The sequence below is a fragment of the Prionailurus viverrinus genome, chromosome A2 (genome assembly GCF_022837055.1).
Source record: "Prionailurus viverrinus isolate Anna chromosome A2, UM_Priviv_1.0, whole genome shotgun sequence".
In the NCBI taxonomy this organism is placed as follows: Eukaryota; Metazoa; Chordata; class Mammalia; order Carnivora; family Felidae; genus Prionailurus; species Prionailurus viverrinus.
In genome coordinates this window covers 1,714,477-1,740,253 of record NC_062562.1, presented here as the reverse complement: position 1 = coordinate 1,740,253, position 25,777 = coordinate 1,714,477, and the positions used below count along the sequence as shown (strand labels likewise).

The 25,777-nt window shown below is 63.0% G+C and overlaps 1 protein-coding gene across 7 annotated transcripts in view; it reads left to right on the top strand.

The window, feature by feature from the left end:
- Positions 1 to 25,777, top strand: part of PIP5K1C (phosphatidylinositol-4-phosphate 5-kinase type 1 gamma) — a 50,449-nt gene that overhangs the window by 345 nt on the left and 24,327 nt on the right. For 5 of the 7 annotated variants that reach the window (XM_047848647.1, XM_047848641.1, XM_047848632.1 and 2 more), the window contains exons 2-5: positions 20,715 to 20,746; positions 22,181 to 22,273; positions 23,182 to 23,312; positions 24,082 to 24,199. In XM_047848647.1, coding sequence (XP_047704603.1) covers positions 20,715 to 20,746; positions 22,181 to 22,273; positions 23,182 to 23,312; positions 24,082 to 24,199 — 374 coding nt within the window. Of the gene's footprint in view, positions 1 to 6,744; positions 7,221 to 20,508; positions 20,534 to 20,714; positions 20,747 to 22,180; positions 22,274 to 23,181; positions 23,313 to 24,081; positions 24,200 to 25,777 lie in introns of those variants that run through there. The other 2 variants (XM_047848646.1, XM_047848645.1) reach the window with 2 other exon arrangements.

Below are 25,777 nucleotides of genomic sequence, written 5' to 3'. Positions count from 1 at the left end.
CGGGGGAGGATGGAGCGCCCCGCCTGGGGGGCTCGGGGCGGCGCCGCCCTTCCCCGGGATGCCGGGGGGGTGGGGGGGACCGCGGGGGTGGGTGCGGGGCCCCGTTCTGGGAGGCCGTGGGGGCAGCAGCCCCCTCCGGAGGCGCGCGGGGAAGACGGGTCCTCCCGTCTGGAGGGGGGGCGGTGAGACCACGCTGTGGGTGGGTGCGCCGCCCCCTGCCGAGGGCGCCTGGGGACGGCATCCCACCCAGGCCTGTCGGCGTGTGGGATGGTGGAGTACCTCCGTGCCGGTGAGGGGCCAGGTCTCCTAGGTGGGCATAGCAGGGAGGTGACGCTGTCCCAGATGTGCCCCCTCCCCCTTCCTGGACACACTGCTGCGGGGGGGGGGGGGCCCACCTTGCTGGCATCCGCTTGGGGGATCGCCCCTTCCTTCCACGGGCAGTCACCCCTATGGGCACAGCTTATTGGTGGTGAAGGGCAGGCACTGCCCGCGTGGACGTGGGGGGTCTTCGAGGCCATCTGGGCCTCCTGACTATCTCATTTCTCTTCGTGGGAGTCACCAGCCCCGGGCTCCGGTGCAGTGGCCATTCATTGCCTTTCTGGGCCTCAGTTTACCTCCTTATCACAGGAGGGGGCTAAGGACGTGGCTTCTCAAAATGCCTTCAGTGCCGCGGCTCTGCAGGCAAGTGTGGGGGGGCAGAAATAGCCCCCGCCCCAGCCTTCTACCTGGACGCTGGGGGGCGGCTCCTGGTGTGTAGGGCCCCCGCCTCCTCCCTCGGTCTTCAGAACAGCAGGCGGGGGGAGCCCGGTGGCCTGGTCTGGCCCATGGGCTCCCCCCATTCTGCTGTTCCCTAACTGCTGCCCAGAGGAATGGCCCCCGCTCCTGCAAGGCTCCCTCTGGGTGGCATTCTCAAGCCTCCAGACAGAAGTTTCCGGATCTGCAGGATCCTCCTCAGGCAGCCCTCACCCAGCAGAGGCCCTGCAGACACCCACATGGGCACCTGTCTTCCTTCTCCCCCAGGCCTCCTGAAGCTTCCTTGGCAGGCGGGGTCTGCTGCGTGCGGTGGGGGTGGGGGTGGGGGGTGGGGGAGTCTGGAGAGAGAGCGCCAGGGCCAGCGAGTGTCCCCCTGGTTCTGGAAGGCTCCCACCGCTCCTGTCCCCACTGCCATCTGGAAGCGCTTGGTAGATGACCCGCTTCATTCGACCATCCTGTTGCCTCGCCCTTGGTCTGGGCGGGGACTGGTGCCCTGGCCTGGCTAGCCCTAGGCGCGGTTCGGGGACCCAGCGCGCTCCGTTATCAAACCCCTGACCTCCGCTATCAACCCTCTGGCCTGCGCCGGTCAGAGACAAAACAGCCCAAGACTCAGTGACCACAAGAAAGCCGCATAGCAGACGTTTATTTTGTCAGGGGCTCCGTGAGCCACTGGGGGGGGCAGATAAAGCCCCAGGCCCCAGCGGTGGCTGGGTCTGAGCGTGGGGGCCAGGAAGATAAGGGGTCAGCCCCGACTGCCTGTCACCAAAATGCGCAGAAATCTGACTCCCCCAGCAAATCGTTTACTTGCCTCGCTTTAAAATTACAAGCTGCCCTTCCCTTCCGGGCCCGTTTCTCCCGATGTGAGTCCTCAGTTTGGGCAGTAAGTCTCCACTCTTTCCCTCCTGCCCAGGGATTAGAGAAGTCCCTAAGCGTCTTTGTGCCAAAATGGTTCCATACCACACCAGGGGTCGTCGCCTCGGCCCTATTGACGTTTGGGCCGGAGAATTCTGTTTTGGAGGCCCCGTCCCGTGCGCCGCGGGGTGTTGCGCAGAATCCCCGGCCCCGCCCATTCAGTGCCGGGATCTCCCGGGTTGTGATGACCCTAAGCGTCCACACACTGTGTCCCCTGGAGACACAGTCGCCCTGGACGAGAAACCACTGCACCACACCTGCTGTTCCATAACGTGGTTTGCTGTTTATCCGCGGTAACGTGGATTTCCCCCCATGTGGGTATCAACTTTTATTTTCTTCGGAAGGAGGGATACCGTGCGTGGTTTAGGGGGCGCGCGCCGCAGACATACTGCCCGGCCTCCACCCGATCGCGGTGTGGCCTTGAGCAACGAGTGCCTTGACTTCTCTGGGCCCCGGTGTCCCTGTCTGTGACACGGGGTGATACCTACGCCTACTTGGGGCTGGCCGTGAGCCTTACCGGAGTTAGGGAGTTAGCACGCGTCGGCATGTCGAGAGTGCCCGATGACCGGCAGGGACAGCCCGTTTTAGGCACCAGCCCCTAACGAGTGTGCCCGCCTGCTGCTGAGGCCCATTCTGGCTGCCCCTGGCGTCCACCTTCTGCTGAGAAGCAGTGCCGTGGGGAACGTCTTTGAACGTGGCCCCAGCCGTGGCGCTTTAACTAGTGTCTGGCGGTTGAAGTCCCTGTTCTGGAATGGCTGGCTCATGGCGAGCAGATTGAGAATTCTTATCTGAAGCCTGTTGGCTCTCCGGAAAGGTCTGGCAGGGGCGGAGAGAGACTCTGGCCAGCGTTGCCAGCTCTGAATGTTACCAGCCTCGGTGATTTGGGCCAATCTGATGGAGGGGAAATGGCATCTTGGGGTTTAGAATCCGGTTACTTTAAACGCCCTGCTCCTTGCTCCCAAGGCCCGGTCCAGAAAGGGCCCGATGGGGTTCCCCGCTGCTTTGGGGGGTTTGGATGCATTCACGGGGCCCGTGCTGCGGTCTGCTGTTCCGAGCCATTTCGCTCCTATCCTTCCTGCTTGCGTGAGAGCACAGAACAGTTGGCTTCGTTCCCAGCACCCCCCCCCCCCGCCAGCCCCCTCCCACATCTAATCTGGTGGCAGATTATGCTGGTTTTGTCCTCAAAATGGACCCAGGATCTGCCTACTTCTTCCTCCTCTGCCAGTCCTGGTGTAGCCCCATCATCCGTCACTGGCTTGGTCCCTCGTCTCTTCCCATGCACCCTACAGCTCATTCCAGAAGGCTCCTGTTAAAAACTGACTTAGGTCCTGCTCGCCTCTGCCCACAGCCCTTTAGGGCTCCCACCTCCCTAGGGGTAAAAGCCCAAGTCCTCCCTGAGGCCCCCAAGGCCCTGCACGACCTGCCCCATCCCCTCCCCCCCCCTCCCCTTGTCTTCCGCTTGCCCACTCTGCTCTAGCCACCTGGGCCTGGTCTTTGCTGTCCCTCCTAGGCCTGGTCCTGCCCCTGCCCCAGGGCCTTTGCACACGTTGTGCCGCCTGTCTAGAACGTTTGTCCTTTATATCTGTGTCGTTTGCTTCCTTAGTTTTTCAAGGTTTTGCTCAAATGTCTCCTCAGTGAAGCCTCCCCTGACGGAGGGAGGCCTGAAGGAGAGAGAGAAGACGGCCCACAGGGCCCACAGGGCCCACAGGGCTGGGCTGGGGCGTTGTCGCCAGAGGCCTCCTCTGTGGTTGTGGGTGAGTGGTCCCTTATCCCCTTGTGGCGAGTCGGCTGGAATCTCCCAGTTGGAATTCTGCCCTGGACGCTTCCTGGCCATGTGACGCTTTTACCCCTGACGGTCTGGTCCCCTCCGTGGAGAGAGGCCTGGGAGCCAGAGCCCTTGGTTCACATCCCAGCTGCATCCTTTACCAGCCAGGGACACTCGGCCTCGGCGTCTCCATCTGTGAGACGGGTGCGATGACTGTACCTTTCTCCTAGGGCTGAATCGAGCGGATTGACTCGTAAGCCCTTAGAGGGGCACCAGGCGCGTGGGCAACTCCATGTGGGCGCGGGGACTTTCCCTCCTCAGATGGGTGCGTGGGTGGAAGAGGCCCCCGTGCTGCACGCCCCTCCCGCGCAGAACCCGGCACCAGCAGTCGCTTACTTACTCCTTAGCCCTTGGACGGTGCTGATTAAACATCGTCCAAGCTCCTGCCGTGGGCTCTAGGTGCAGCGAGCCGGGGGCTCCCTCCCTGCTCTCGCGGGCTCTCAGATCGGCGGGGGTCAGGATGACGGTGGCCGGCAAGCAAACCGAGAGGACCGGTCGTCAGCAGACTGCCTTCTGGGCCGAGTCCCACCCAGCACCAGTTTTTGTCGGGCGGGTTTTCTTCGCACGCAGCCGTGCCCGCCCACTCACACGCTGCCTGTGACGGCTTTTGGGCTACAGACCTTATGGCCCGCAGAGTCAGAAATGCCCGCGGTCTTGCGCCTTGTGGAAAATGCTGCCATCCCCTGAGTGAGTGCGTGCTGGTCAGTGGTGAGCACGCGGAGGGGAAAGAAACCGGAGGCGTTGCGATCGCCAGTGTGGGGCAAGCTGCAGCCGGGGTGGTCGGGGAGGAGTGGCCTAAGTGAGAAAAGCAGCCACGGGAGATGGGTCAGCGGGCAGAGGGATTGGCCTGTGCAAAGGCCCTGAGGTAGGAATGAGCTTGGCTCATTTGAGCCACGGAAACAAAGTTCTTGTCGTGGGGGGGCCGAAATGGGCCAGGCCAGTCACGTGGGGCCTTTGGGGGGCCCTGGCGCAGCACTCTGGCTGGTTGGTCGGGAAGGAGCCTCCCGGGACAGGTGCCAGATGAGTGGTGCTGAGTTGTGCTGGGAGCCTGGGTGGAGGCCATGGGGGGGTGAGGGGGGTGAGGGAGCCAAAGAAGCCAGAAGGGATTGGTCTGTGCCCTGGAGCTGGTGGGGGGGGGGGTGGGGTGGGGAAGGCCTGAGAAGCAGCAGGTTCTGGCAGCGTCGTACTGATGTGGGGGGGGTGGGGGGCAAGGCAGGTGGAGTCCCACGGACCCTGTGCGGGGAAGCCCGGGTCTTGGCCTGGGTCTCACGCTGCCTTGGCCGCAGACAGCTGTGCCTCTGAGCAAGTGAAGTCCCTGCCCCCCGAGCCCAGCTCCTCTCAAGATGAGGGCACGGGGGACAGGAATCGGGAGAGGCCCGAGGCCCCCGGGGTGGTGCTCGTCGAATGACAGACAGCTACGCGACATCGGCATTTATCGCCGGGGAGGCCCGGGCGCCAGGAGGGTCTCGGGCTCCCGGGCCTTCCTGCTCGCGCCGCCTGCCGCTGTGACTGACACGTGTCCCCACTCGTGACCGGGCAGGTTGAGACCCCCCTGGGGATTGTCTGCTGTCGCCAGCTGGCCGGCAGGGCCTGGAGCCGCGGACTGCCCACCGTGGGGATTACTGACCTGGCGGATTAGCCCCAGGGCCCTGCACCTGCTGCCCCACTGAGCCACGCTGGAGGGCTTGGGGTCCGGCCCAGGGCGCCCTAAGTGCTTGAGCCAGAGTGAGCGAAGGCCTTTTGGGGACCTAGCCTGTGACTTCGGTTGGAAAAAGGAACCCCCGGTGTTTTGTCACAACTGCTTTCTGTGTCGTACGTGTGCCATGCACACGTTTCTTGGCCTTTGTTCTGGATGCGTGGGGTTGCCGCTGAAGGTTTAAGGAGAGGGGTGCCGTTTGGGCATTCGTGTATGAAGGACGCTCTGGGGTGCGCTTGGGCCAGACCGCTTTTCATCGCTCACCCCTTTGGCCCCGTTTAATAACGCACGTCTCGGAACTCTCTCTGTTTGATGGGAACCACGGAGCTGCGCCTTTCCCGCATTCGATTGGGCTACCAGTCTTTTTCTTATTGATTTGTGGGAGCTCTTTATATATCGTGAAAGTTTCTTGGTGTTTTTTTTTAAATTCGTGACACAGGCGTAAGTAGTCCTTCCCCGTTTTCTCTCATGATGATGGTTGATATCCGGCAGGTATCTTTGTATTTATGTGGTCAAGTTTATCCATCTCTCCTTGACGGTTTCTCAGTTTGATGTCACGGGTGGAAATGTGTTCTCCGTCCCGAGGTTCTAATTCTTCTAGTACTAAGGTGGTTTCGCCTTTTTCTAAGCATTTAAATAGTCCTGCTCTATTTGGGATGTACCCCCGCGTACGGTGTATGAGGATTTCATGGTTCCACGGTTTTCCAGGGGGCTCGGGGTTGCCCCAACGGTTTCTGGAAAATCTGCTTCCCTCACCGATTTGAGATGCCCCCTTTATTACATCCCAGATTCCTGCATGCGGCTGGTCTATTTCTGGACTTTCTATTCTGTCCCGCTCATCTGCCTTGCAGCAGGCGAGCCTGTAACTACGAGTAATAACACGTTTCCTTTAAAAAGCAGCAGCCTGCCCTGTGGTCAGGAGACAGGGAGGACTTGTGTCTTGCCCTCTCTGTTTCTAGGAGGAGGTAACCAACCGTCAGTCATTCCAGGTGGTTTTCTGCATTCGCACGTACCTTTAATTTTTTTTTTTTTTTTAACGTCGTATTTTGAAAACGTTCAAGGCTGCAGAAAAAGTTGCGAGATACTGCGGCAAACACCCCGAGGCTCTTAGCTGAGATTCGCCAGCTGCCGACACGTGTCTCTGCATGGGTGTTATCGCCTGTGTGCGATTTTGCGGGTCCTTTGAGAGTCAGTTGGAAGCCCCTTCGTCCTTAAGTACAGAGGTGGGTTCTCATTATTCGCAGTTCTGTGGAGTTTGGGAATACTGAGGTGCGGCTCCTGGGAAACACGCAGGTCCCCGCGAGCCTCTGGTCCCCACGTTTTCATCGCCAGATCACGTCCGTGTGTAACCTCACGCCGTGTGTGCCTCTGCGTAAAGACCCTTGTCAGATACATACTGTTGCGTCGTTAGCAGCGACCTCGTGACGAGCAGCGCCAACTCCTGCCGGGTGGAAGCGTGTCTAACACACTTTCTAAGGCGCATCGCCGTCCTCTGGGCTCAGGAACGCCCGACCACCGCAGCTCTGAGCCTGGGGGCCGTTGTGAACGGTGGAAACCACCAACAAACGGCACAAAACGTAAAACCCGCCGCTCGGTAGCCCACAGAAAGGGCCCCCGTCTGCAGCACAAGGGGGGAGACAGGAAGCAGGCTACGCTCGGCTGGACGCGTGCACGAGAGGTGACAGTTTTCGGTGCCCTGCGTGCGTCTCCAGGTGACCGGGAAGGGCTCCCGAGTGAGTACCGATCGGGGGCTGCGGTAGCCGGGGGTGGGTCTGCAGATGCGCAGTCGGAATGGTGAGCAGCTCTGTACCCTGCGGACAGACGCCCCCTCCGCCAAGTGCAGAGACCAGGTTCCGGAAGTGTAACATCCGTGCAGAGTCCACAGTCAGGACCCGCGTTGTGCCGGTGCGTCCAGAGTTGTCCCGGATGGCGGTCTTTGATCCCTCGCTAGGATCCGGGATCACACTTGGAGACCTGGGAGCAGCTGGTCTCCCGGGCCCGACCCCAGCACCGGAACCTTCTGCCCGAGCAGCTGTGAGTGAGCCTCGCCCCCGCTCTCGGCTCCCTCGGGAAGCCCACCTGGTCCCCTCAGGCCTGGACTTTGGTGGGAGGCCCGTGCCTGGCAGGGCCGTGTGCGCAGCTGTGTTTGTGGCAAGAGTGGTGAAAGTTCTGGAATCTTCTTTCTCTTTCTTTTGAGAGCCGGAGCTTTGGAAAGCCGTCCGCCGGCCTAAGGCCTGCCGAGTTCTGGATTCATGGCCACCCTCCCCCCATCCTTTGCAAGGCTTCCTGTTTACCACTCCGGGAGCATTCGCTTTGTGCAGTGAGATCGAGATCGGGCGGGGATGCAGGAGGGGGCAGAACGCGTGGGAGTGAGTCTCAGCCTGGGGGAGGAGGGGTCGGCCGGTGGTCAGGGCTCTGCCCACCCCCCCCCCGAGACCGCCCCACCCCCGCCTCCATTCTCAGCTCCCCCAGGTGCACCTTCCCCTCCAGCCACCCCAGACCCTGGCTTTCTGTTCCCCCAAAGCATCCTGTCCTGTTCCCACAGGGCCTTGGCATGTGCTCTCTCCGCCTTAGGATGCCCTCACCCTTGGTTTCCCTCGCTGGGTCCTGTGTTCAGGGCCCGTCCGTGGGGCAGCGCGTGTCGGCGACTCGCTCCCGTTCGGGGCCGAGTGACGTTCCGTGAAGTGGATGGCGATCATCTGTTGACGGACATCTGGGTTGTTCCCGCTTTTGGTTACGGGCAGTGTCCGTGACGTATGGATGACGGCCGCACTCTCCAGTCCCACCAGCCGTGTGTGAGGGTTCTGACTTCTCCACGTCCTGGACGTCACTTGTCACCGTGTGTCTGCTTGATTCTAGCCGTCCTCGTGGGCGTGAAGTGGTGTCTTGCTGGGGTTTTGATTTGTGTTTCCTGATGATCAGTGACGCGGAGCATGTGTTCCTGGGCTTGCTGGCCATCTGTACGTCCTCCTGCGGAGAAGTGCCTGTTGAGATCCTTTGCTCATTTTTCGTTTGGGTTCATTTTATTGTTGAATTGTAAGCGCTCTTTATATATGCTAGATACAGTTCCCTCATTAGACCTCTGATTGGCAGATACCCTCTCCCATTCTGTCGGTTGCCTCCCCGCTTTCTTGGTGGTGGCCTTTGAAGTGCAAACGTTATTTTCAAGTTTATTTTTTTAGTGATCTCTGTGCCCCACACGGGGCTCGAGCTCACAACCCCGAGATCCAGAGTCGCACACTGCGCTGACTTGAGCTGGCCGGGCGCCCTGCAGAGCAGACGTTTTCATTTTGAGGAAGTCCAGCTCGTGTTTCCTTTGGTGGCTTGGACTAAAGCGGTCACGTCCAAGAAACCACGGCCTGACTCAACGCAATGATTTACTTTTCTTCCCAGAGCTTTATGGTTCCATCCGCTCCGTGGGCTTAGATTTCTGCTGCGTCTCGTGTTCCCGGTGCATACGGTGTGAGGTAGGGCCCGACGTCACTCCTCGTGCGTGGAAACCCGGTTGTCCCAGAGCCGCCGGTCGACACTGAGTCGTCTGGGTGCTCGTCGAAATCAGCCGGCCGGGAATGTGCATGTTTGGTTCTGGATTCCCACCGATGGATCCTGGACCATTCCGGGGCGTCCAGACGGGCGTCCCCGTCTGTCTGCGCCCGGACCACATTGCCTTGATCACCGAGGCTTTGCAGCCCGTTTTGAAATGGGGAAACGTGAATCTTCCAACTCTGTTCTGCATTTTATGTTTTTTTAAACGTTTGTTTATTTTTGAGAGAGAGGGAGAGAGAGCGCGCGTGTGCGCGAGTGGGGGAGGGGCAGAGGGGGGGACAGAGGATCCGAAGGAGGCTCCGGGCTCTGTGCTGACAGCAGTGACCCCGATGTGGGGCTCAAACTCACAAACCAGGAGACCATGACCTGAGCCAAAGTCAGATGACGCTTCGCCCGACCCACCCAGGCACCCCCCGCATTTTCCATTTTAACGCACTAAGCTTGGCTTGGCTCTTACTTCCTGACCATGTAGCTCAGAGCCAGCGTGTTCTCTCACACGCTGTTCGATACCCCATTATACACGCGCGAGTCACCCAGCTCGTTATTGAGCGCTCACTGTATGCCGGGCTCGGAGGGAAGCCCGTAGCTGGTGGAACCCAGAAGGAGCCCAGGCAGAGGCCAGAACCAGGTGGGCGAGGCCTTTGCCCCGGTGACAGGAGCGGCGGGGGTGGCGTGGGCATTCGTTCAGCCCCCAGATCAGCCCCCAGCCCTGGCCTGGCCTCCAGTCATAGCAGGGGCCAAGATGGATCCCAGGCTCGCCTCCAGGAAGCCGCCAGGCTGGGAAGGCCTGGAGACGGACCCTAAGGTTCGCCAACCACGTGTGGGTCCCCAGGGTGACAGGAGCAGCAAGGTCCGTCACGTCTCTGCACTCTCCTCTCCTTACTCTGTTCCAGCCACTTGGGCCTCTGTGCTGATTCCCCCCACCTCTGCAGGCACAGCCCTGCCCCAGGGCCTTTGTACCGGCTCTTCCTTCGTCCTGGGAGGCCCTGCCCCCTCGAGCATGGCTGGCTCTTCCTGTCCCCTTCCACCCATGTGCCTGTGGCTCAGGCCGGAGCCCGGCCACCCGGAATCACGTGCATCCGTGCCCACTTTTTCCCGGGGAACCTCAGGCAGGTGACCTGGCTTCTCGGGGCCGTGGCACCCACCTCACCGGGCTGTGGGGTGCATGGGGTGGTGTGTTTCAGACCCAGCGGGCCTCAGCTCTTTGTTGCCGTGCCCACGCGCCTGCTGCTTTCTAGCCGGTCGCTGGGGCCACTGGGGTGTTGGAGTCGGTGGCTCAGTGGTTAGAGACACTAAGCAGGCCGTGCCCCGAGGCTCCTCCTCCAACACCCGCCTCCTGATCCAAGCCCCTAGTGCCCTGGCCCCAGACCTTGTCGTGACTCCCGCGGTCACCACCAGGGAGGAGGGAGCGGGTCCCGGTGCTGGAGGCACTGCAAAGTGTGGGCACGTGCCTCCCTGGGCTGTAGCGAGTGCTGCCCTCACGGGGCTCCTGGCCTCGAAGGGCGCAGTCACTGGAGGGCCCACAGATTAAATAGGAGGTTTAAACTGACCAGGGGTAGGAGTTATGATGGAGGTGGAGAATGGGGAAGAGTATCCTAGGTAGAGAAGCCAGTGCAAGGGCCCTGGGGCAGGACTGTGCCTGGTGCCTGTGAGGAACGGCAAGGAGGTCGCGTGGCAGGAGTGCAGGGAGTGAGGGGAGGCAAGGGGGAGGGGAGGGCAGGGAGGCCATCCGTCTAGACGCCCCCCACCCGCTGTCCTTCTCTGTACTCTCAGGGGCCACGTGGGAACCCCCAGTGTGTCACAGCTGTTGCTGTGAACACAGACGCTGAAATGTGGCGGCTTTAAACAACAGCGCACACTTATTACCTCCCGGTGCCTGTGGGTCAGGAGTCCAAGGGTGGCTGGGCGGGGCGGTTCTGGCACAGGGTCTCTGACGAGGTCGCACTCGAGCCTCCTGCCCCATCCGAGGGCTCGACCGGGGCTGGAGGAGCCGGCCCCGAGCTGTTGTCTCAGGTGGCTGCCGGCAGACGGCCTCCGTTCCCAGGGCCACTTGTGTGTCCTCGCCGCTCGGCGGCCGGTTCTCCCCGGCTGAGCGGCCCGAGAGCGAGCGAAGGCGGCTGCGTCTGACCTGGTCAGAGGTCGCGGGCCCGCACTTCGGCCGTACCCCGCCGGTCACGCCCACCGGCCGCGGCAGGAGCTGTGGATACCCGGGGACCAGGCCGGCCGGGGGCCATCCTGAAGGCTGGCCGCCCAGCGGGCAGCTCGCGTGGCTTCAGAGCCTCCCTCTGTCACCCGTAGAATGGGGCAGTCGTGGCCCTCGCGGGCCTCACGCAGCGTGACCCTCGAGGTGCGGGAGGTCCCGTGGCAATCCCGGAGCCCGGTGCCTGGTGTCGGCACCAGGAGTCGGGGGCCTGGTGCCCGCCTGGCTCAGCCTCTGTGCCAGACAGAGCCGGCTCCGGCCCCCTGGGATTCTGGACGCCCAGACCTGCCCTGTCGGGGAGGCTGGCCCCCACTGGGGAGGGAATTGCTGGCATTCGCGAGAGTGCCCGGCCTGGCTTCCCACCGTCCGCCTGTCTCCTGGTCGGTGGGCACCTGCCGCGAGTGACGGGAGCAAGAGGCCTCTAGCCTAGAGGCCAAGGGGGCCTCTGGCCGAGCAGCCCTGGGCTGCCTCAGTGGCTCTTGGTATTTTAGAATTCAAGTGCAGAATCTGCAGCCCAGCCCTGGCTTCCGGGGAGTAAAAATATATCTGGGAAGAAAACTGGGCCAAGAAACCTCACACGTTGGTCCTGAGACAGCGCGTGATCCTTCATTGGGCACCTGCTGGTGGGTGGGGGGAGGTGGGGGGAGGTGGGGGAGGCTCTCTCCGCGGCTGTGCTCCTGCCCTTCCGTCTGCGGATCTCGCCCATCGGCTGGCCCTTCCCGAGTGGAGGTCTGTGGTTGAGGGTCCAGCGTCGGTCTCCCGGTGTCCCCTCGAGGAGCCCCGATCCCCCACACCTCGGCAGGGTGCCGCTGGCTCCGGGGTGGGGACCCAGGCCTCGGCACGTGACCTGCAGGACAGTCAGGCGCCTACTTGGGGGTGGGGGCGGCCCCGCAGGGAGGACAGCAGCACTGGCCGGTGGGGAGACCGAGTCCTCAGGGCCCCCAGGTGCCGCCAGACTTGAAGCTCATCTTCAGTTAGGTCGGGGCTCGGCAGGCTCCTCCCGCCAAGGGCCGGGTGGTCTCTCTCGTGGTCTCTCTCTTAAGCGTTCGATTCTGCCGCCAGAGCACAAAAACCACGGCAGAGATTTGTAAATGAGTGGGTGTGGCTTTGTGCCGATAAAACTTTACTTACAAAACAGACGGCAGGCGGGTCTGGTCTGCGGGGCACAGTTTACTGGCCCCTGAGTTGTGTTAACAAATAATCCCTCTCCACATACTGTGTGAGTTAGGCTTCTGTCTCAACACAAAACATCCTAACACCACTTCTTTGAGCCTCAGTTTCCCCGTCTGAAGAAGAGAGACGAGAGGCATAGGATAGGCCAGGGGGGAAGCCCCAAGGGCCCGTGGCCTTGCTGGGCCTTCCGCCCTGCAGCAGATGTCCAGCTCAGGGAACCTGTGAGAGCCACATTCCCCTCGCTCTTCCCCCGGGGCTCCCGCCAGTGCTTGCTCTCAGCCTCCTCCATGCAGGCCTCCAGGGTTTCTCAGCTGATGCCCCGTGCCTGGGAGCTGGTGCAGGGGGGAGGCGGGGGGAGTCACGGAGGGACACAGGGAGAAGTGGCCTGCCCTGCGGGGCTCTGGGAGGAGCCAGGAGACCCCTGAAGGCGGCGCTGTGGCGTGGGTTGCCGTGGGTTTCCGAGGGAGAGGCTGCCAGGAGAGGCCACACCCACAACCACTAGGCCCCGGGACAGGCTCCAGGAGGGAGGGCGGTCGTGGAGCAGAGGGGAGGTGGGAGGTGGCCCAGGGCCTGAAGGAGCCCGAACGGTGGAGGACCAGACAGCAGCCCACAGGCTGGGCAGTGGGCGCGGGCAGGCGACTGCGGGGGTGCCCGGTCAGGGGATGGCGAGCCCGGGGCCCCAGCGTCCGAATCTGTGGAAGACGAGCTGTCGCCCTCTGCGCCTCTGATGGTGTGGGCGACCTCGGGCAGAGCGTCCCCCGAGGGCTGGGGACCAGACAGAAGCTGGTGCCGGTGGAGAGAGCCCCCGGCCGGGAGCGCCTGTGCCTAGGGCAGTGCAGGAGTCGGCAGCAAGCCGGTGTCGTGTGTCGTTGTCGTGTGGAGCTCTGCTTCTGGGCCGGGCGGGGGGGGGGGGGGGGGGGGGGCTCTGCCCTTGGGCCCAGGGGCCGGCGTGGGGGTGGGGCTCACACAGGTGACCGAACGGCTGCGGGACACCGGGCCGGGTGCGTGGGAGCAGCGTTCGGCTTCAGGAGCAGCCGCTCTGCCCGCAGGGTCAGGGAAAGCCACCCAAGGGGAGGAAGCTTCTGGTTGCCGCGAGGGCGGGCCGGCTTGGGCTGCCTTGAGCAGACCCGACCGCCAGCCCTTGTGGGCAGAACGCGTCTGCAGAGACTCGGGAGCCCCTGCCGCTGAGCTACCTTGAACTTGCCTCTGAGACCTCTGGGCCTCAGTCTCCCCGGCTGTAAAGTGGGTCCAGTGGCGGTCGTCTCCCGGGAGTGTTAGGGGGTAGGGGGTGCGGCTTTCGGGGCGCCAGCCCAGCGCTGGGGCATGTGCGCGCCTGTAGCTGTTTAGTACGGGGAGCTGCAAACAGCAGACAGAAGTAGACAGGAGAGTACGGCTAAGCTATTTTTATCACGAAATATTTTGTTATTTTTTAATGTTCATTTTTACACATTAAAAATAAAGACAGAGCAGCAGGGGGGCGGCAGAGAGAGGATCCCGAGCAGGCTGTCAGCACAGAGCCCTACCCGGGATTTGAACCCACGAACCGGGAGATCATGACCTGCACCGGAACCGAGAGCGGGACCCTCGGCCGAGACTGAGCCGCCCAGGCGCCCGATGCGTTGGCGTCTTTTCTGGGCGCCTCAGATCATTTGTCCCTAAATCTATTTAGACAAAGAACCAGTGTGTCCCCAGAAACGGGGCCCAGCACGCAGGGAACGCTCCCAGAGTTTGGAACGCGCGAGTGAGCGAGGGTGGACAGAATGCTCTTTGGGAAGCTGGGAATCAGCACAATCTGTAATTCCTTACCTGCCACCATTCACCCTTCCGGGTGGTTCGGGGTGGTAGACGCAAGATCGTGAGAGGAAAAAACTATCCGCGAGGCAGAAAGGGGCTTTCTTAGTCCCGAAGCCTTCGTTTGAGACTTGCCCCCTAGTTTGAAGTTTCAGCCTTTGCCTGAGTCCTGCCCCTGCTGAGGCCCCGATGCTTCCTGGCGCGACGGGGACTTTTGTCCCCCCCGGCTGTCGGCTGTCGGGGTGAGAGCCGGGATGAGCTTCCCACGTGCCGGGACTGGACGCAGCACTGGCAAGCCCGCTGTAGCCTCTCTGCTCTACTGGGAAGGAACAGGTCCCTTCGGTGACGTGACGTGTGGCCCGAAATCAGTGAGCCGGGGGCGTGGTAGAGGGTGGGCAGGGGTGGGGTGGGAAGGGACTGCTCTAGGCAGTGCGTCAGGGGTGGACCCTCCAGGAGGCGATGTTCAGGCCGAGACCATCTGAGTGCCAGCCGCCCGCGTGGAGATGCAAGGAGGGAGCCAGGGAGGGAGCCTTCCAGGCCGAGGGCACGGTGACGGTGGCGGCTAAGGCCCCGAGGTGGGACCGAGGTGGGACCGTGCCTGCCGAGGTGGGACCGTGCAGGCCGCAAAGGTGTGTTGAGCGAGTGAGTGTCACCTGTGTGACCACGCCCCCTCCTGGGGCCAATCCACCCCAAACGCGAGCTTCTCCAAAGCCTGAAGACACCCGGCAGCACAGGGCCAGGTTGACCTTTAACCCGCATTCAGAAAATTGTCAACCGCGGGGCGCCTGGGGGGGCTCAGCGTGTTGAGGGTCAGACCTTTGGTTTCGTTGGGGCCCCACGTCAGGCTCTGCACTGACAGAGGGGAGCCTGCTTGGGATTCCCCCTCCCTCCCTCCCCCTCCCTCCCTCTCTCCCTCTCCCTCCCTCTCTCTCTGCCCCTCCCCCACCTCTCTCAAAATAAATAGACGTTAAAAAGCAAAATTTTCAACCGTACTGAAAAGTTGAAAGTAGCGGACGGTGGAAGCTCACTTCGTACTGCTTGGATCTCCCCATTGACCTTCTGCTGGGTTTAGTTCACATACTCCCCGCCCCCCACCATGCCCCCGTCCACCCCTTCCCCGCGTCCCCTCCCTGCTCTGGGCTTGTAGCACCCCTGGAGGACGGGGGTCTTCCCCGCGTCTGCTGACTGGAAAGGGCCAGCTACCGAAGAGATAAAAACTCACCCAAGCCTGGAACCAGGCGAGGCAGGCGTATCGGGAGCAGGGGGTGGGCGCAGAGGGCAGAGACTCCCAGACTCCCGTTCTCCTCGGCTGGGAGCGCCGTGACCTTGGGTTAGCTGCCAGCCGCCTGCTCTGCTGTGTTTAGTTCTTCTCTTGAAAAAAATTTTTTTTCACGTTTGTTCATTTATTTTGAGAGCGACAGTGAGTGTACGAGCCAGGGAGGGGCAGAGGGAGAGGGAGAGAGAGAGAAATCCCTGCCCCACGTGGGGCTCGAACCCACAAACCCGCGAGATCATGACCTGAGCCAAAACCAAGAGTCGGCCGTGGGGCGCCTGGGTGGCTCAGTCGGTGAAGCGGGTGACTTCGGCTCGGGTCGTGATCTCCCGGTTCGTGGATTCGAGCCCCGCGTCGGGCTCTGGGCTGACGGCTCGGGGCCCGGAGCCTGCTTCGGATTCTGTGTCTCCCTCTCTCTCTCTCTGCCCCTCCCCTGCTCACGCTGTCTCTCTCTGTCTCTCAAAAATAAATAAATGTTAAAAAAAAGAAACAAGCTGCTCAGCTGGCTGAGCGGCCCAGGTGCCCCTGCTGCACTTACTTCTTGGGTTTTCTGAAATCTTTTCTCTCCAACCTCCGTTCCTTTCTTTTTTCTTGTCTTGCTGCACCGGCCGGCGTCCCCACCACCGTGGTGGCTCTCGCTCGTACCGTGGTCCCTGCTTCAGTCAGCTGTCGCTGCGTAACAGGCCGCCCGGAGCTTCGAGCCTGAGCGAACAAGTGTGTGTGTGCTCGCGGCTCTGGGGTCTCGCCCGGGGTCGGTGGGCGCCTGCACCCCGGTCCCGCACCTCGGCTGGGGGCCGCCTACCTCCCCGGTGCGGTCGCCAGTGTGGCCGCCGGGACCTCGGGGCTCGGGGTTCCCAGAGGGCAGAGCCAGAAGCTTCCACCCTTCCCCACGCCATAGGGTTTCTCCGTTGCACCGCACCACTCGGAGCATCACGTGGCTGCAAAGAGCCGGCCGTCTCCGCTCAGCCGCGGCCCTTCCGGTTTGGAGAGAGGACTTTCAAGTGTGGCTCGGCCGGCCGGGGAGGGGGGGGGGGGCTGAGGGTTGGGATTGCCACCCCCCATGCAGAGGTTCCCAGTGTCCCCGCAGGCTGCCCGCAGGGCCCCGCTGCTGAGGCGGCCGCGCAGCGGGAGGCCCAGGGCCACCAGGTCGCTCCGGCCGATCAGGGAAGTGTGTGAGGCCACTTCCTGGCTTCTCTCGAGGCTGCTGGCCCCGCTGCCTTGTCCTCGCGCCTTCTCGTTCGCCCTGAGTCACGGGGAGCCGGCACCCGGCCTGGGCACATGCAGCCCTGATCTGGGAAGCGGCCCCACCCTGGAGGCCTCGTGTCCCCCTGCTGCCCTCTCCAGCGCTGACTCCACACTCAGCTCTGACGGTGTCCGTCAGGGGGTGACTGAGCAGACCTGGTCTCTCTGTAGTGGGGGAGACATAACACATGAGTCCCAGGAGCTGCTGGGTGCCTGGAAGGCCAAGAAAGCCACAGAGATGAGGAGAGTGACCTCAGAGGGACTGTTTTGGGCAAGGTGGTTGGGGGACACTTCAGAGGGGGTGACATTTGAGCCAGGTCTCAGATGAAGCAAGGGAGCAAACCCAGCAAGGGTCTTGGGAACGGTGTTTCAGGTGAGGGGGGAGCCCAACCGGTGCAAAGGCCCTGGGGCAGGACCTGCCTGTCATGATGGAGAAAAGGCGAGGAGGCCCATGTGGCTGGAGCAGAGTCAAGGGGAGAGAGGGAGAGGCGGAGGGCCGAGGGAGGGAGGACTGGGGGGGGGGGAGGGCACCTTCGTGCAGGGCCTTGGGGACCCAGGGGAGGACTTGGACCTTTCCCCCAGGGAGGTAGGAGTCCTGGAGGGCTGTGGGCACTGGAGGGCGGGACGTGACTCAGGTGCTCACGGGCGCCCTCTGGTGGCCTCCGTGGGGAGACTGGGCTGTGTGGAGGACAGACGGGGGGGGGACCAGGGTGGAGGGGCTGCGGGGATCCTGGAGCTGTGGGCCAGGGACAGTGGGCAGATTTGGGGTGGGTTTTAAAGGCACAGGTGGGTGATTGTGCTGAAAGACAGACGGCGAGGCTCCTCCCTGGGTCTTGGGGGCCCACAGTCCTTCCCGAGCTTTTTGTTGCCACATCCGACAGACGTGGAGACGAGGCTCCCCCGAAGCTGAGACGCGGGCAGGGGGAGAGGAGAGGGTGTCTGTCCACCCGTCATGGGCCAGGCAACGCACAGGCCCAGCCCTGAGGGAGGACGCCCCCAGCCCCCATGAAGAGGACATGCATTGATGTCGTTGTTGCCTGGAGGGAAAGGACAGGGTGTGCAGGATGGGGCGGTGGTGACTGGGGTGGGGGTAGGGGGATCATCCAGGGCAAGGGCCCTGAGGCCAGCCAGTGGAGCGGGGAACAGCTGATAGGAGGTGGGTCCTGCAGGCCGGGAGGAGGGGCTCTGCCTGGGCTTTGGGGGCTGAGAAACTGGCTCAGAGGGAAGCCCCTGAGGGCGTGAGGAGCTCACCTCCTCCCTCCGGAGCCACGGGGTGGCTGTGAGGTCACCTGCACGGAAGGGAAGCGATCGGAGTGGCCTGGGGCAGGGTCCTGTGGTAGGGCTGGGCGGCGGGCTGGGGAGAGGGGGCCCAGCTCTGGAGCCCTAGCTTCGGGCACCCACGGAGGCTCAGCGAGACCACAGGAAAGGTGCTCAGAGAGGTGGAGGGGCTCGCCTGAGGCCACACAGCGGTGGGCCGCAGGAGAGCCCAGCCTCAGCCCTGCGCGCGTCCCCTGCCCCCTCCCCCCCTGCCCAGAGGCTGGCACGGCTGTGTCCCGGGGCAGGCGCGCTCTCCCCCTCCCCAGGCTATTTTTAAAACTTAATTTCCTCAAAAATTGGGTGGCTCGTTCAGAAGAGAGTGGGTCACGTCTTGGGCTGGGAGGAGCGACATCGTGGTGTGGCCTCTGCCGTCCCAGCCGGCCTGGCTGGTGGTGGCAGCACAGGGCAGGGCCGTGACCTCCAGCAGTGGACTCGCTGTGAGCAGGAAGGGAAGGCCCTCCAGGGCCGGGGGGCCACGGTTTTTGAGGGTTTTGAGTAGCAGGGGGTGGGGGGGTCCTCACAGGCACGGTGCTGTGGTGGGGGGTGGGGCAGACGGACCGCCGCGGGGCTTTCTGCCGGAGGAGGCCGGTGTGGACGTGGCTGGGCAGGAGGGCGAGCAGGGCTGTGAGTGGCCAGGCCGCCCCCCGACCCGCTGAGGAGCCTGAGGAGCCGGGAGGACTCGGGAGCAGGCGGAGCCGTGGGAGGTGGGGGGGAGGCCGAGACCTCGGTGTTGGGGCTGCTCGGCCTGGGAGCTGCAGAGGACGAAATCCAGAATGTTCTGCCCTGGTCCGCCGCCAGCTTCTTGCCTTCTCTCCTCTTCCGTCCCCCACAGCCCACACATAACACCATGAATTGTTCTGTTGGGCAGCCAGCAGAAATATCACGTCAGCTTTCTAGCACCTTCTGCGACCCGCTTGCCTCTAGCTGAGCCTCGGGATGGGCCCACGTTCATGCCCGGGGCCTGGGCACCCAGGTTGGAAGGTCTGTGGGTGGGCACCTGGGGCCTCGGGCAGGTGAGCCAGCCTCCGTGTGTCGGCTTTGACCTCCTGGCTGGGGTGTTCTCTGCCGTGACCATGGCACCGGCCGGTTGCCCACCCAGCCTCAGTTTCCCTGCCTGGACCCTCTCTGACACCTGGCTGACTGACGCCAGGGCAGTGGTGGCACTGGGGTGGTGGTTGTGGCTGAAAGAGGGCACTGGTCACCCACCCCGCCCGCCCGGGCCTGCCCCACATTCAGTGTTTCCTTTTCTCAGTAAGTGTAATTCATACCATAAAATTCACGCTTTGAAGAACACGGTTTAGTTTTTCGTGTATTCCCAATGTCGTGCCACTGTCACCACTGATTCTAGAACATTCTTATCCTGCTAAAGGAAACCCCATTCCCTTTGACAGTCACTCCCCAGTCCGCAGCCTTGTCCGCTCTTCGGGACTGGAACCCTGTCTCAGCCCCACCACACCCACGGTCCTCTGCCTAGCCCGACCTTCCCTGAGCTCCAGACTCGGGGTCCGGCTGATCCTGGAGTCTCTGTGCCGGAGGCTCTGGGCGTCTCACACTCAGCTTGGCCACCCTGCACCCGACTGTCCCCACACCTGCTCCTGCCTTGTTCCTCATCTTGGCTGAGGCTGCTCATTCCTTCCATTAATGGCTTTAGTCATAGTCCTTAGTCATCCTGGATTCCCTGCTTTTCGCTTTGCCTCCAGTGAGGGTAGCCTGTCTGTCCCAACTTGAGACCTGTCCAGAATCTGCCCACCTCCCCTCTGCCTCCCCCACCCGGTCCAGCCCACCCTCTCCTGAAGGACCAGCTCAGTTCCCCCCCACCCCGCCCCCCAGTCCGTCCTCCCCGTAGTGGCCGCCAGAGGGCGCCCACGAGCACCCAAGTCGGATCCCCTCCCTCTGCCCACAGCCCTCCAGGGCTCCCACCTTCCTGTGGGGAAAAGCGTAAGTCCTCCCTTGCTGGCCTGACCCCTCACCCATCACCCAAGCCAAGGCCCTCCACCGTCCTGGTCACCACTTGCCTTCCCACCAGCCTGACACGTAGACACCCAGCACGTGAGTTTCTGTTGCGGCTAAACAAATCACACGGCCTGATCTAAAACCACACTCTGGAGGTCATGAGTCTAAGATGGGTGTCACGGGACCAAACCCAGGCATGGGCAGGGCCGGTTCCCCCCGAAGCCCCAGGAAGACCCCTCTCCTGCCTTTTCCGCCTTCCGGAGGTGCCGCATCCTGGCCTGCGCCTCCCCCCCCCCCCCCCAGCCAGCAACATGGGGTCTGCCTGTCTCTCTGCCTCCCTCTCATGAGGATCGTGGGGACGCTGGGCCCAGGGACCCCGGGTCTCCCCGACCTCAGACCTCACCAGCCTTGGCTTCCTCCCACCTGCAAAGCCCGCCCCGTCTGCAGGAGGCGGGGGTATGTCTGCGGTCCATACTCGTTTGAACAGATAATCCTCAGCAGAAGCCTGCTTTGCAGGTGAGGACGCCAGGGCTCAGAGAGGTCAGTGGTTGGCCTCCCCACAGGGAGCCAGGATTGGAGGGCAGGGTGTTAGGGATAAAAACTGCCTGCTCCCTCACCGTGAGCCTCTCTCCACGGTGAGCACCTCTTTCCCGGGGACAGTGTGAACAGGGGCCAGGGAGCCGTCACTCCAGCCCTGGCCGCCTGGCCCCTTCCCACCCACCCAGCCGGTCACGTGATTTCTCTGTGGCCCGAGGACGTTGGATCTGGTTGAGCCCTGCTTCCGCCGGCAGGGGAAGGCCACAGCTGTCAGTTTGGTCATCCCTTTGCTGCCAGGGACTTAACGTCTTTGGGGTCAGTGGTGGGTTGATGTCCGCACCCGTTTCCCAGCCGGGGTACTGTCGTCCCTCCGTAGGGGTGCAGGGAGCGGAGTGAGGTCGGGGACACCTGTGTGCGGGGAAGGCAGGGTGGTGACACGGTGGGGTGGAGGGCCTCCCCCGTCTCCGGGCTGAAGCCTCTCTCTTCTCTCCTGCAGGCTTGGCCCAGAAGAAGATGGCCCCGTCAGAGGTGAGTGTCCTGTGGGCTTCCTGACCCACTTCTCCGAAGACCGACCAGCCCCGGGGCCTGCTGTGCGGCCTGGGGCAGCTGGCCGCACTTCCCCGGGGCCCCACACTCTGGCAGGTGGCAGGCAGTGAAAGTCCCTCGGTCCTGCCAGCATCTTGAGTTTCAGGGAGGGGAGCCGCTGGGGAAGGAAGAGCGAGGACCCGGCCTGGACAGTGAGGGACAGAGGGACGGAGACTGAGGGTCCAGAGGGGTGGGAGGGGAGCCGGGCAAGGGCGGGTCCCTGAGGAGCCCCCAGGAGGAGGGGGGTCCAGGCACCGCTGGTGTAGCATCGGTTGTCCCCACACGCCCGCCCACGTCTTCCGTCCGGGATCCAGAGAGCTCCTGCTCCTGCCGGGCGGCCGCTTGCCCGCGCCTTGCACCGTGGCGGGGTCAGCACTGTCCCTGGTCCTGAAAGCGGCCTGTGGGAGCGAGTCTGTGAGCCCCGCATTCCAGGAGCAGCCCAGACGTGGCGTCCCTGTACCGGCGCTAGCTTCCTGGCCCCAGGCACCTGTGTGCCCCGGGTTGCCACCCGTCACGTGGGGCCCTTGTCAGGAGGGCTCTCCTGGAGGCTGTCTGGCCACAGGGCAGTGGGGAGTCAGCGAGGGGTGCGGAGCAGGGGCGGTGCCACCGATTTCTGGGGAGAGCCCGCCCCCTGGTGGCCAGTATGCGGAACACGCCGGGGCCTGCTGAGGAGCGAGGGCAGCTGGGGGGCTGCCTGAACCTCCGGGGCAGTGGGGGTTGGGCTGATGTGAGTGCTCCCAGCTGGAGGCCAGAGGGTTTCACGGGCTGTTTGGATGGTGCAGGTACACAGTAGATGTTTCTTAAATGTCCGTGAGCGGACAGCCCCCACCGCCCCTCCACCATTCTCCCCTGTGGAGCCGCACATCAGTGCTGGTGGCTCCCACACAAATTTGTCACGCCTGCCCTGGCTGTCCCCACACAGGCCCCGGGCCAGTGGGACCTCTCCCTGTTTCACAGTCATTCCAGCCCACATGTCTCGGCCCCAAGGGACGCTGTGTGATGTCTGGAGACATCTGTGGCTGTCAGGACGCAGTGAGGCTGCTCACTGCTCACAGTGCATGGGACGCCCCATAGGGGACAACCCAGCTCTCCCCCCGCCCCCGTCAGCAGGCCCAGGGAGTCCCTGAAGTTAGGGTTCTGCTCCTGAGGAACCGGAAGTCTGGTCTGGGCCCCTCTGGATGTGCAGAGTTGGACCGTGTGGCCCCAGTGGGTGACGGGGGACCTGCTCTGCCCTGGAGCCCGCCCACACCAGACTCTGCCCCACGTGGCTTGCCAGCCAGTGACTCAGCCCTGACTCTGGTCAGGATTTCCAGAGCACTCTGGCCCCAGCGGCGCCTCCTTGCTGATGTTTAATGCTTCCTGCTTCCTCCTCTCCAGGCCCCGTCGATGACTGGACAGCTGGGCCCCGGCCACGGGAAGAAGTTGGGTCATCGGGGCGTGGACGCATCTGGCGAAACCACCTACAAGAAGGTTCCTCCTCTGCCCTCGGCGGGTTGGGGTGGGGCAAAGTGGAGAAGGGCTCCCAGCCATCCGGGGCCCCCCCCACAGGGCCGGGCGGGCTCTGTGCCCACGTGTGGCCGCGGGCAGATCCCCTCGGTGCGGGCCCCTCCGTCCCAGCGAGGTCCTTGCCTGCTGTCGCCATCACAAGCATCGGGCAATGTGCCCGCAGCTGCACCACCACCCGCCCGGCTACAGGAGCCGCCTGCGACCCTGGGCGAGCCCTCAGCCGCTCCGGCCCTGCTGGCTCATCCGGAAAAGGGGAAATGTGGTTGTCCTTCCTTCCCTTGGAAAGCGGGGCTGAGCTGTCACCCCCACCCCCTCCTCCTCAAGTGTGGGAGGCCTCCAGCCCAGGCAGCCTGGGCGACGTAATGCTGGGCGGCCCCGACATGCCCCACCGTGGCTGGGGAAACCGAGGCACGGAGCGGCGGTGTCGCTCACACGGCGTGACCGTGCACGTCACCGGGAGAGTAGGTAGCAGGAACCCGGGTTCACGGAGATGAAGCTGGGATGTCACTCTGTAAATGGATTTCCAAAAAGGAAATCCTGGCAGTAGATAGAACCCTGCCGCATCGGGACAGTTTTGAGAACTTGGAACCTTCTAGAACCTTGATGGAAAACCGGCCTCGGGGCCGCGGGAGGTGATATTGGAGTCCCAGCCAGGCCACCTCGCCGTGGGGTTGTGTGAGCTGAACGACAGCCCAGAGGCCAGCGGGTCTGGGACAAGTGGTGGGCAGGTACCCCGGGGCCCCGTGCGTGATGGGTGCCACGGTCAAGCTGCGAGCTGGGCATCTGGCTCGTCCTGCTGCCCCGAGGGGCTTCTCGTTTTGCCTCCCCGCCCTGGCGGCCGAGGGTCTTGATCCAGCTGGGTTTCCCCACAGACCACGTCCTCCACCCTGAAGGGGGCCATCCAGCTGGGCATCGGCTACACCGTGGGCAACCTGAGCTCCAAGCCAGAGCGTGACGTGCTCATGCAGGACTTCTACGTCGTGGAGAGCATCTTCTTCCCCAGGTGGGCCCGGGCCCTGCGCCATGGAGACCGGCCCCGATGCCCGTAGCAGCTCACCCAGCACGCAGACACTGTTGGGATGCAAACAGCCTTGCTGTTCTCTGAGCTCCCTTCTCTGCTGGAAATAGCACGGGCCTCTCCTGGCACCTTCTTGGCTTTGAGGCCTGACCCTGTACCGGTCGTGATGTTAGCTTGCTGCCGAGTCAGAGGGCTGCAGTACAACAGTGATTTTAAGAAACAGGAGAAGAAAACATAAAGTTCACTTTTCTCTCACATGGGAAATACTGACAGGCAATCCAGGGCCATCAGGCAGCTCCCCGGTGTTGGGGTCCCGTGTTTTTCTGGCCGTCCTTGTGTGCAGCTTTTGCAGCCAGGGGTTTCAGGTAGCTGCCCGAGATCCTGCCATCACGTCTGCATTCCGCTAGCAGAAGGAAGAGAGCACATGCCCCTCCCCAGGCAGGGCAGCACCAAGAAATGATGGTTTCTGCTCTGCTCATAGCCCATTGGCTGACCACGGTCACATGACCAGAGCTAGCTGCAGGAGAAGCTGGGCAGCCATGTGCCCAGCCAGCACTGGGAATGGATGTTGGGACATAGCCCTCTGTCCCCTGGGGAGTCCCATGCCACCGTCTGAGTTGGCCGTCTGGAGAAGGCCTTGGAGCTCAGCGGCCAGGGCGCCGCCCAGGCCTGGGACGTCCGTGCCACCGGGGAGTCGGGGAGGCACCCACGAGGCCGCCGTCCCTCACAGGCCCCCTCCCTCCTTGCTCCACAGTGAAGGCAGCAACCTCACCCCCGCCCACCACTTCCAGGACTTCAGGTTCAAGACCTACGCACCTGTCGCCTTCCGCTACTTCCGGGAACTCTTCGGGATCCGACCGGATGATTACTTGGTAAGAGCGTCAGTCAGCTGCTGCTGCGTAACAAGCTGCGGCAGACCGGCGGCCCACAGCGCCGCCTGTCTGTCCCTTGTGGTTTCTGTGGGTCAGGACTTCGGGTGCAACCCAGCCGGGTTCTTTGCTCAGGGTTGCGCTGGAGGGTGGGCTGGGGCTAGAGCCTCGCGGGGCACCGGACTGGGGGAGGGTCTGCTTCCAGCTCCACGGTGACATTGGCGGGACCCCCTCCTCGTCCATCGGCTGGGGCTTCCGTTCCATCCCTGCGGGCCTCTTGGTCAGAGCGTGAGCGACAGGAGTGTCCTGTCCCCTTTGCCACGTCTGTGGGTTAGAGGCGCGTCACATGTCACGCCTCCCTTCGGGAGGAGGTGGGTCGTGGGGACCAGTTCAGAGCGTCTCCTCAGTCCTGGTGTGGTTTTAGTCTCTCAAATTAGAATAATCTTGGAGCGTCTGGGGGGTTCAGTTGGTTAAGCGTCGACTCTTGATCTCGGCTCAGGTCACGATCTCGTGGTTCATGGGTTCGAGCCCCATGTCGGGCTCCATGCTTGAGCGCACTGAACCTGTTTGGGATCCTCTCTCTCTCCCTCTCTCTCTGCCCCTCCGCTGCTCTCTGTCTCTCTCTGTCTCTGTCTCTCAAAACAAATAAATAAACATTTAGAAAAATCAGAACCTAGGCCCTACCCTTTGATCTCACAGTGAACGATCAGGACTCCTGAAAGTTACAGCTCGCCTGCACACGGGGCTCGTCACCTGGGTGGGTCAGTCTGCACTTGGGGAAGGCCTGGCGGGTCTGTTTTGAGTTCGCCCGGTCACCGGTTTGCGACTTTGTGTTCGGGAAGCCTTGCTCCCTGGGCAAGAGCGTGTCCGTGACCGTTGGATATACTCTGTGTAATCCTTCCACCGTCTGCTGTCCCTGGGGCTCGGCCTGTGGGCCTGCTGGCTCTCACCTGCAGTGACTCGTCTCCCTGCGTGTCGGGAGGTACTTGGCCTCACTCTCCCCTGGGTTCTTAGTCTGCGGGAAAGCTGTGCCCTCAGCCGCGGCCGTGTCCCTGCAGAGAGAGCAGCATTTGCTCCGGCCGTGGGCACGTCCAGGCGCCCAGAAGTCACGGTGCCCCTTGCCAGGGCCAAGGCCTGGTCCTCTGACCGCAGCGTCCGTGTCGTGCTCCCCCTCCGGCCTCCACCGCAGCCCCGTAACGACGTTCCCTTTGGTCCCGCAGCCTCCTCGGAGTGAAGCCAGCCTGGTGGTTCCGTAGTAGAGATGACCTGGGTGACCTCGGTTTTAGGTCTCGGGAGGGAAAGGGGACACCTGTGGCGCTCGCCGTGGCAGTGGTGATGCGGCCTCTGTGTGCTGGTGGGGAGCGGACCCAAGCTGGTCCTGGCGGCGGAGTGGACACAGGGCGACGGCCGAGGGCCTGTCTCGGCCTTGAGTGGGTGCTCAGCAGGTGTCCTCTGTCCTCTTCAAGACCTGCCCTGTTTGCAGCGACAGGGTGGCCAGGGCCCCTGGATTCGAGAGGCCCTCCTGCGGCGGGGGTGGGGAGCTCGGACACGGCTGGATGGTGCACCCAGACAGCATCACAG